At 39.3% G+C, this 12,041-nt stretch overlaps 1 protein-coding gene across 2 annotated transcripts in view; it reads right to left on the minus strand.

The window, feature by feature from the left end:
* Positions 1-10,393, minus strand: part of LOC147009000 (heart- and neural crest derivatives-expressed protein 2-like) — a 67,528-nt gene extending 57,135 nt beyond the window's left edge. Inside the window, exon 1 of one of the 2 annotated variants that reach the window (XM_085864466.1) lies at positions 9,703-10,393. In XM_085864466.1, coding sequence (XP_085720592.1) covers positions 9,703-10,019 — 317 coding nt within the window. In that variant the 5' untranslated portion in view covers positions 10,020-10,393. The remainder of the gene's footprint in view (positions 1-9,702) is intronic. The other variant, XM_085864467.1, reaches the window with a different exon arrangement.
* Positions 10,394-12,041: the final 1,648 nt, after the last annotated feature.

Consider the following 12,041-nt stretch of genomic DNA (forward strand, 5'->3'; position numbering starts at 1 on the left):
TTTCAGGAAGGAAAGCAGGGAATTTGATTGAAGGTGGATTGGCAGAGGTCGAAAAAAATCATTGTTTTTGATGGGGGAAGATAAGAGATGGTGGTGAACAGCTGTTTTGAAGACCTGGAGGGAAAAGTGGGATTGAAGAGTATGTGGGAGTTTGTTCAAAAGGTGGGGAAAAAGAGGAATGAAACAGAAGGGAAGCAGTGATTCTTGATTTTGGTAGTTTTACCAGAAGGGGGTTGCTGGCGGACCTTAATCGCCCTGGGAAATATGGGGGGGGGGGGGGAAGGGAGGGGACAGATTGCAGGCAGAGCAAAAGGGGGGAGGAGGGTTGCGAGGCTGGAAAGGAGATGGTAGAAGACAGAAAGACCACCTACCTGCCTGCAGTGAGAGACCCAAAGACTCAGCCTCATTGAGGGAGATACCAATGATCCTAAATACCTTGGTTTCCATAGCGTGAAGCCGGCAAAGGTGAGAGGCAGGAGCACCAGCCCAGAGGGGAAAGCAGTACTCCATTAGACTGTGAATGAAAGCTTTGTAAGTTGTTAGAAGCTCAGTTGGGCCGAGGAAGGACTTTGCACGACGTAGGTTGCCCAGTTGGCAACTGGCTTTGGAGGCCTTTGGTCTTTGAGTGAAATAGAAGAATATCCGAAAGTTTCATGGTAATTAAGAGAAGAGAAACAGGAAGGAAAAGCAAGGAGGTAAAAAGAAAAAGGAAGGTGGACATCACATGGGTGTAAAAATTCGACATAAAATGAATCGAATAGACTTGAGCGTGGTGCCTTTGGCAGGAAAGGTGGGACAACTGACCGATGGTGCAGCGGACGTTTCTGATTTGGATAATGTGCATTATGATGAAGAAAAGGACTGAGGGTTGACTAAACATCAATGGTGAAGGGAATATCTTGCAGCCTTATGCATCACAATCCCTGAAGTGCAGCAAGGTGCCAATGATGCATGAACGACCGATTATGTTTTGTTTTACTCTGTTGTATTTAATTTAACTCATACTTCCTTGTATGTTGAAAGCACAAGTTGTTGATGTTTTAATCGCATGAATTTCCGATCCATTTCACAGGAGTTTTCTCATGTGTCACGTCACAATCTATATGCTGTTCAGACTGGGTGAGACCATATATGCAATCCTAACTGGCACGCAGTGCTCGTCTTAATTCGGTGACAACACTTAATCTTGCTGCTGACCTGCTGTACCATATGGCATATGCACAAGATGGTTCTATAACACGACAACAGGTTAGTATACTATGCTCTGTGAAAACACCATTAAACGCCTCATTGATTGCAAAACCAGTCGACTTGTAATCCCATTTTCACAAGCCATGAGCAAAATATCAGCACCGCTGCAGTTCTCAAGGACTCTGTGTAACCAGAGAAGTATTGCAATGACATCTTCAGTGAATGATGCAGAGCAATACACCTTTCTTATGTTGTTCAGACTGGGTGATCACATCTCTTACCTGTAACAGTGAAGCATTTTCTGTGGTTAGGGCAGGAATTTGACCAGGGTACTGGAACATAATAGCTTGCTCTTTTTCAAAAGGCACCTGGGAATCATTACCGTCCACTAGGGAATGCTAACAGATGGGACACCCGGCTTAATGTCCCTCCGGAGGACAGCACACTCATTGAGCCCAACACCCGACTTAATGTCCCTGAACTTTCAAGCCCAACATTCCACAGCTGCACTATATTACCAAAGGTATTGGAACAGTAAAGAAATTCTGAATGGTTATCAAGTCACGTTAACCATTTAATCCTCTGATTCTGATGTACCATACTCTGTTACACAGCGTCGATACTGCCGAAGCAGTTTCTTGGCAAGAGTTATACTGGGTGGTTTGCCTTTGCTTTCACACCAGTAGTTATGGAAGGAATTTGGTCATGTTGCCAGTGCTACCTCGCCTACTTTTCATGGACAGGGTGGGATCTTTAACATCTGTCTAATGCCGGCAGACGAGATGCCCAGTTTAACGTCAATATGAGTGACGCACATTGATGAATGGCCCAGCCTGTGACACACCGTGATGACAATTTATACCTGGGTCGGTATTCAAACCCAGGCGAGACAGCTTAGAGGCGAGTGTGCAACTATTTCATACTACATCACAAATCAGGTGTTTGGTCTTGCCTTGGCAAGAAGCACCCACTGCTTGGATCCTGTCACAAATGCTTTCTACTGAATTTTGGGAGTGATCAGGCATATATGGTGCCTGTTCTGTGTATGAATGTTCTTCTGGTTCAATCTGCCAATAATTTGGCCTGCCTGGGTTACCTGAGGACTTTACCCACAACCGACGTGCGGAGGCCCAATGTGATGGAAATGTCACAAACCTCTGGCACCAAAAGCACTTGCACGTTGAAGGTCATTCCATTATTTACCTTGCTGTTTCTTTATTACAAGCAAGTTTCAGTACTTGCTACAGAACCATTTTTAAAGTGCTTGCAGATTTGGAAGATTCAAATCATGTTTGATTTGCTTCCCCAATACTTTTAGTAACATCGGACCATATTTATTGGGAGCTCAGCCAAAGGATTATCGAGTGAAGCCTGCTCATAAGTAGAGTTTCATTCGGGTCAAAACCTACAATTAGGTTCTTTGTAACCTCTCTGCCTGTCGATTGTGCCTCTTGATTTTTTGTAATGGTTTGTATCACCTTACTTCAAGGTGCTTTGACAAAATATAGCGTGGATCGATAATTTTTACATTTCAATGTAGCATCTTTTATATTATCCTTTTAAAGTTAACTTTCGTTTTTTACAAACATAATCTGTATTACATGGAAATGCTGTGATTCCGATGTGACACAAAACCCATTGGGCCGAATGACCTTTTCCTGGTTTCTGAGTCGCTTTACAAACTCTTGCTCAGACATTTTAAACTCTATAAATGCCCAGACGGTTTGTAACGGATGTGCAGTCCGTTCGAGGTAAACACACATACTGGAGAGACTAGTGTTGATGTGAACGCGAATAAACACACCATGCCTTGATATGCAATGTCCATTATGAACGCCAATGCTAACGTATTGTTGCTACCTTGCAGTAGTTTCGTTTTATCCAAATATCAGCCTATTTGGTGATGCATTTGTTTTTGAAAGTTCTAGTACATGGGATGCTGGCTGATAGAACGAAGTCAAGCTACTGCTGGTTCAACCTTGTAATCAGATGTTTCCCATGCCCACCCTGGGAGACTCCAGTGCTATGGTCTCGAATCGTAGCAAGTGAAGATCACTTTATCGTTTAGCTTTCACGATGGATCTTGAGCAAAGGATGTACACCTTGAGCATGAATGAGGCTCCAGCCCCATCTCACGTAGCCATTGAAGCCGGTCACCATTGTGTAACACTTTGGTCAATCATATGAGTTGACCTCGCCTTTGCCAGGGCCTTTGCTCGATTGTGCCCTTTATTTTTGCGCGTAATCATGCGTAATCGCACACAATTACGAGCAGCAATTACAAAGGAAATGAACATAAAATGTCACCAATGTCACAATATTTGCCCTATATTTTGTTGTCCCGGTGATTCGTTTGACGTCTCTGCAGTATGATTCCAAGGTTGCTGAAATGCCAACATGAAGTGCATGCAATTTTCCATAGGTTCATAAAAACAAAAACATATTAACCTGTAAAAGTATGTGAATGACAAGGATTGAATGAATATCTTAGACGCAGACACAGCAAGTCGGATGCCTTGCCTATCGACACTGTCAGAGTGTCAATCATGACCGCAAATGACACACGACATACATAAATGCATACAATGTTCAAACACTACTTTTGGCGTTTTCAATTGACATCATTTACGTGCCACGTAATCATCGTTGTATGTTATAGTTTATGTCTGATATATTGAGAGTCCTGACATTAGGTAACTGTGACATAAATGTTTGTTTTAAATCATGTGCGGATATTCAACATTTTGGCAAATACTCAAAAGTGCCGGAATGTCTATACCATGCCCTGTGGGTAAATGTCCCGCCATGCCAGACATGTGTTCGTCCCCGCAGTGAACATACGACTCAACCACATGTTGACTTCTTAACTGGCAGGAGCAGCATCTCACGTATTCAATCACTCCGTCCCATGGTGGAAAACAGTTCACGAGAACCTAAGCGTGATAGATGTCCCCTTCATACAGGGGAAGAATTGTTTTGAACTGAACGCCTGTTGCAATTTAGAAACGGTCACAAAATAAAGTTAATCGATGTACATTTGGATTGTCAATTTTGTGGCAAAAACGTAAGATGGTCCGCAGAATTCACGGTAAGAATAAAATGAAAAATTGAAAACGTTACTATGTCCCGTTATGACCAGCATTGCGTACCAGTTTGTCCCATACAGAGACATTTAGTGTTATTTAATGAATGGATTTACACTGTACCTTATAGATTAATTTTTAAATTGTATTATATAGGTGTGCTCACGTCATCTAAGAGTACAAGTATCCTCGTTAGTCCCCAAAATGTTATACAATTAATTATGGTAATTTACACTTCAATATCGTTGCAGTTCATAACTGACAACACATGGTCTTGTGTTTATCCTTTGGTTTTGTCATTTTCAAAGTGAACATCTGTCAAACAACATGAGGGAAAATGCACTCGTTTTAGACTTTTAAATGTATACTCATGTACATAATTTCATATTGGTCTCCTTCCTGATACAGGGTTTTACTTTAATTTGATTTATGGTTTTGATTTGTGTAAATACACTACATCACATTACAACAAAATAAAAATTAATTGTAAATATTGACTGATTTCATGGTGTACTTTATTTTATTTCTCACAAGTTTGGTGTCAACCAGGGTAGATGTATACCATTATAAGGTATGTTCAGGCCTATCTGACCATGCAAGTTGTATAATTTCCAAATCGTTGTTATATGGAGCATCAAAAAAATTGCTTTAATTAGTGACATGACAGAAAAATAAAAATATATAACTCTGATAAAATTTTCCAACGCATCTTTTTTCAGTAGTGCAATAAAATAGTTTTTGAAGAAAGGTTTTGTGAGCTTCATTCATCGACTTTGTTACGTCACTTTGTTACGTGACTGTCTTACTTATCACCTCTCATGATGCATCTATCAAGGGATATGAAAATGTACTTATGTATATGTACACGAGGAGAAAGATGCAAATCGATGTAGGTTTCTCTTTTATAAAAGGGTTGCAATTTTCTTTGGAAATATAACATTTATGGATGCCAGATGAAAGATTGACCAATCAACTGAAAGGTTGAAAGCAGAAAGTGCAATATCTCATTTATATACATGTACGAGACTCATGAGATAAACACCGGGAAAAAGAAGGTTCACACGGGAGAAGCTTTAACCAATACATAAACACTCCCAATCATAACACCGACGTTAGGAATCATTAGAACACAGCTCCTTTGTGGTTTTGACTAATTTAACGTGGTAGCTTAAGGATGACACATATCCATGACATAAATACTGAAGGTAACACCAACCATGGTATAGCTTCCCAGTCGGTAAGGATCAGGTCAGAGGTTTTGACCACCGAGTAGTCTTCATTCTAAACTCAAACCAAATAATTATGTGCAATATTTGATTATGTATGTAAATGCGTTTTGGTATTCGGCTAATGGGCACAAATTGTTTACAAGACATTGAACTCTTCGTGTGCAAAAAAACCGCATTCACGTTACAACAATAAACCGAAACATTCTTATGGATTCCCTTCAGAATAAAACAAATACACATTAACGGATCCCTACATTTAGCCTCCGTGTATAGATATAAACCAGACCCGTAAGGCTTGTGTCTCTTCCAAACAGGATTTATGTGTGCATATCCAGTATATGCAGCAAAATAAAAAAATTAAAAATGTATATATGTATGTATATTTTATAGATTATGGTTTGACATACATTTATGTACATATCAATCATATATACACACAGCACAGAGCGAGCTGTCAGACCCGGTTACGGGTCAGAGGTAATTACCCCGCACTGACGAGTTTTCCGCCAGCACAGGTTAAGTATACATAATAACTATACATGGTAATTACACGCTACTTTGATGAAAAAATTACACTCAAACGACATGACAAAATCTCTATCAAATGTGAGCCATTCTTTGCTCGAGGCTCGAAGCAGCCCTTTCGTGGTTAAGTTTTGCCACCGGATTTGTAAGAAACCCTTTTGTGTTAAACGTTCCACATGCTTCGTGGTAATGGGAATCACAGAAATGGGGAAACACTGCTCTCTGGCCATGTAGAGTGCCAGGAGATCGTCCAAAAGTGTCAGAAAAGTTTTTTTGGGGGGGTGGGGGGGGGGTAATGGCGGCACATTTAAAGTCCCGTTATTCGTAATGGACAATGTTACCAATGGAGGTTATCTTGCAAGATGTGTAATCTTGAGTATGTCAGGTAGGTTGGCATCCATGCATTGATCATCACTACTATTTCCTCATCACTTTTCATCATTGATTTAATTTGCTCAAAATTGATGTCTGGCCTGGCATCTCACTCTCGACACTGTCTGGCTTGGTTTATAAATATCAAACACGCGATATCCATCCTGTACTTCATCAGGCGATGATAACTTTTTTGCGAATTGTTATGTTATACCGTCAATTGCATATTCCGCTTCTCTGCCTTTGTCGTGCACTCTGTAACCTTCCTCTCGTCCCCCAACCTTTTCCACGTGTGCTCCCTTGGAAGGAACTTTAGGCACTCATGCATGAATATTCTTTATTTCATTTGTATTATTCCATTAATAATAATAATCATAATAATTGTTACCTTGTGATTATTGATCAGGAAGTTTGTGGCAAAACACAAAAACAGACGACAGTATTCATATATTCCTTCATAGCGGCACAAGTGGTATTCAAATTTAAAGGATAACTTGTTGTAAAAAGGGCTTTGTAGAATTGTAAATTGTTGTAGAAAAAAATAAAAACTTTTGGAAATTTCAAGTAGATCACAAAATGTTGTTTGTCTCAGTAATTGATAATGACATCTTGCATATAAAAAAACAAGTGTCCGATAAAGTACTATTTGATAAACATCAAAATGTTACTTTAAAAGGATAAATACTGGAATCCATACAATCGGCAAGAAATATTATTTTATCGAGATAAAGCTAAAGTATAATTACATTGTAAGGTGCACTGTATATTAAGCTATTTTGGGCCAAACATTGACCAGTCGAAGTCGTCAAATTGGGCTGTTGTGAATTTTATCACCGTGAGTGCGAGAGATCATCGCGCCGAGTGCTCTGCATGCTCCGCGATCAACGCGAAGAGATCAACGCGAAGGCGTCATACTCTGCCATCTTTCATATGCATCTGTCATGTCATATACTGTGTATAACCAGAGGGTTTGCCATTTATCCACTATGTATGTAATTTTATCGGCTTATAGTTTTACGATGCGAGATTTAATTTTGGTATGTACGGTTATTAGAGTACAGGATCATGTGTTTGTGAAAGTTCACAAATTTACCAAACACAGCACATACTGGTACTATTTATTCATACATTACTCGTATTCAACTTATTCATTCACTATTTGTCAATTACGAATTCATAAATTACTTATTCATACTATACCTATTCATGCACTACTTGGACACTATTTATTTGTACACTACCCGTACCCCATTTACTCGTACAATGCCACACTCTTTTCTCTATAGCATTCTTGAAGGATATTTACAGAATTACCAAAATTCGTTTATTTTGTGAATATTACGAAAACTTTATTTTACTTTAATGAATGCATGATTATGATAATTTAAGAATATGTAATATAAGATTTGTGTATGAATAAGTAGTTATTCATAAAATTGTGTAAGAATACGAGTTAATGAAGGACTTTGCAGAAGGATTGATCAGTCAGTCCATCGCTTCGTATAATAATATATTCAAGAAGTTATTGAAATGAGATAGCTATTAGTCCAATTCACGCTAATATTTATTTTTAGGTCATTCCATTTACAAGCTGATAAAATACCTGAGTTTTTGTTTTTAATCCTTACCAATTCATATCCTTGCAAATCGAAAAATAAATTGTTGGCATTCCTTGGACGACTGTGAGAATCTCATTCGTAGAATGTTTTGAACACTTCTTATATGCTGGTGTCAGTATGAGTGTTTACTGGGTATATTGCAGATGAAGGATGACTGAAGTATGATTGCTGAATTGTTGAAGATTGATAACTGAAGGATGATTATTTACTGGATATATTAATGAATGATTATAATTCACTGGATATATTAAAGAATGAAGAATGATTATTTACTGGATATATTCCACATTGAATCATGATTATTTACTGGATATATTAAAGATTGAAGGATGATTATTTCTGGATATATTAAAGAATAAAGGATGATTATTTACTCGATATATTGAACATTGAAGGATGATTATTTACTGATTATAGTAAAGATTAAAGAATGATTATTTACTGGAAATATTAAAGATTGAAGAATGATTATTTACTGTATATATGAACGATTGAAGAATGATTATTTATTGGATATATTAAAGAATAAAGGATGATTTTATTATTTTTTTTTATACTGGATATATTAAAGATCGAAGTATTATTATTTACTGGATATATAAAAGATTGAAGGTTGATTATTTACTGGATATATTCGAGATTGAAGGATGATTATTTATTGGATATATTAAAGATTGTAGGATGATTATTTTCTGGATATACTCGAGATTGAAGGGTGATTATTTTCTGGATATATTAGAGATTTAAGGATAATTATTTACTGAATGTACAAAAGATTGAAGGATGATTATTTTCTGGATATATTAAAGATTAAAGAATGATTATTTACTGGATATATTAAAGATTAAAGGGTGATTATTTGCTGGATGTATAAAAATTGAAGGATGATTGCTGAATTGATGAATCGTGACTGAGGAATGATTGTTTGCTGTATGTATTAAAGACTGAAGGATGCTTCTTTATCCGATTATAGCATTCAAATTCTGATGTACTTTCCTCTGTCAGAGTGTCGGTGCTGCCGAAGCAGTTTTTTGGCAAGTGTTATACCGGGTGGTTTGCCATTGCCTTCTCAGGGATATAGTATAGAGTTGTAAAAAATATTATACGTGCATTTTTAAAGTTCTAAATGTAGCAATAGATCTGTTTCGCCAACCTTTTAACGTCAGCCCATTTACGTTATGATTACTCCCTCTTCAGAATCAGCTTAAATACAATGTGAAGAGTTGTTAAAAGAAAGACTTCTCCGAGTAAGTTCTGTGTATTTTGGCCAATAATGGAACATGATTGAGTTTTAGAAGTAGTCTTCCCATCATAGACCATTTGCATGTAATGCAACTCTTCGAGAAAACTCCATCATTTCCGATTCGATGTTTTCAAATAAAATGTTGCTCTTACAGCTAAAAAGGCTCAAAATAATAACCACACATACAGTTTGGCATTTTGGTCTTTACTGTGCAAACACCATGTACAAGTTATGGGAGTTATTTGTACATGGTGTATGCTTTCGGGAGTTACTGTATTTCTTCTTGCATGAGCCGCGCTACCTGTACTCACAAAATTGATATTAACATGTGAGCCAGCTATCTCTATTTGTGGGTCTCTGCATGCTTATCCCCGCCAGTGTGCGCACACTGACAACATAATACATATTGCGAGTCGGGCAGTAAGGATCCTTTCACACACCTGAGTTCAGCGAATGCACTGTTGATGCTCTGCGTTCGCCGTCTCTCCTTGCGGTTCGCAGTGCCCCTCTTTCGTGCGGGGGGCAAGCCTGGGGGTCCAGGGAGTGGCACAGCACCCTGTCCTGCTGGAATCCCTGCTTGGAATTCGGGTTCGTAGCACGTCGCAGGTCCGATGTGTCCGGGGATTATGGGGGTCGCGTAGTCAGCATGGATGAACCATGCCGGGGGAAGGCACGACTCCGGAGGCACTCGGGACACCGAGGCAAGAGGCTGAAGGCCGGGAGGCTGCAGAGGGTACGCGCCCGCTTGCAAGCTCATGGCCGGGGGGCTTGGTCCTTTCAGGAGGGGGGTGGAGGGTGGGCAGGGGGAAATGGGGAAAACTACGTTGGTCTCGCGAAGGACATCTTGCGGTGCACTCAGAGTGCGCAAATGCTGATCCAATTGAAAGTGAACAAACAACGCTGGGGAGAGACACAGATCACCGGGAAGGGGTGGGTCTGCTCCAGGAGCGACTCTTACTCTTCCTCACACGCCTCAAGCCCCCTGTGGTTGCTTTCGGTTCGAACTCGGCCTTGCCGGGTGGCGGGCGTGGCGCAGCCCGCGCTGGCTCCGGGCGCCGACTGGCTGCGTGATCCACGGCCCATGAAGCAGAACGCGCGGGTACACGGAGCTTGAGACGCACCGTCCAGCGGTGCTATATTCCCAACCGGTGGACCAATCAGCAGCCGGAACGGGAGACAAAACTCATGCTGTGTCTGTGATTGGTTAATTCCGCGTATAGCGCACAACCACGTATGATGTCCGGGTTTCCCCTTCGGTGTCGGTCTTTCAATATTTCCACCGAATACTAAGTCTGAGTTTGATGTGCGAATCACAGTATACTGATTAATCTTGATAGGTGAGAAGAATTCAATTCTTCGTTCCAAGTTCCTTTGGTTTCGAGAAAATTGGTAGTTTGAGAATCTCCAAAAACATTATAGAAACAAACAATTATTGATTATGTGTGTGTGTGTGTGTGTGTGTGTGTATAGATATATTTATTTATATATATATATATATATATATATATATATATATATATATATAGATATATTTATTTATTTATATATATATATATATATATATATATATATATATATATATATATATATAGATATATTTATTTTTATTTATTTATACATATTTTCATATATATATATATATATATATATATATATATATATATATATATATATATATCAACACAATACGTGAGGAGTCCTTTTGGAAATGCATCCTATGTGGCAATATATGGCACGTTTTATTCACAAATATGATATTGCCAGGCAATTGTGTTCGCATGTGCTGGCGTCAATTCTATAATATTGACATCTGAGTGAAGGGGAAAGGAAGTTCACATTGTCCATATAAATAACCATAACATCTCCACCCTCGACCCCCTCCCCCTCCCCCCTCCACTGCAATATCCACAATGTAAACAAGTTTTGCTACCAATTATTATCTAACAAAATCATCCATTCCAGTGCTGCCAAAAGAGGATTGCACTGGGTGGTTTGCCTTTGCCTTTCCAATGGTCGTCAGTGCAGGGATATGGAATTTGTTCAGGATACCGGTGCACAATGGCCAGCTCTTTGCAAGATACACTTTGTTGGATCTTTAACCACCACCAAAACCTAATGCTACCACTTGGATGGTGTGGAAGTCATGCTTCTTATTTGTGAACTGTTAGTCTTGGTTTGTTTCCTGACTCGACTATAAACTGTCATCCTGGTGCTTCGCAGGAAGGGCAAGGCATTCATGTTTGCGTTGTCTCTTAGATTCACGTTAAACCAGGCATCCCATCTGCTCGCATTGATTGGACGTTAAAGGTTGTATAAACTGTCTTTCACGAAGAGCAGATGAGCTGTCACCGACATTCTGAATGAATTGCAAATTCCTGTGCAAATCAGCTCCAGTTGAACGTCACGCCTAGCCAGTCTGTTTGTGAAATAATTTTTTTAAACTCCCAAGAGCCGACTCCACAAAAAGGTGGGATTAATTGGGGCCGTTAAAGAAGCAGTATTCTAAATTGCCAATACTGGCAGATTTGACACCTGGCTCAACATCCCATCAGATGGGTGGCATACTCGCTGATGCAACACCTACCTGAGAAAACACCATCATGAGGAGTCATAGCCGGGTCAGGAATCTAACCCAGGCAATAGCTCAAAGGCGAGTTGCAACCTCTGAGCTATCCTGCCATCCATATTTAAGAAGATGATTATTTGATCCAAAGTTACACCATTTTTTTGTATTTATTGGTTTTCTTTATTCCAGTTATACAAGGCTTGTAGTTATATA

This window comes from Eptatretus burgeri, chromosome 18, assembly GCF_056783735.1.
Source record: "Eptatretus burgeri isolate ZD-2024b chromosome 18, Ebu_testis_v1, whole genome shotgun sequence".
Classification (NCBI taxonomy): Eukaryota; Metazoa; Chordata; class Myxini; order Myxiniformes; family Myxinidae; genus Eptatretus; species Eptatretus burgeri.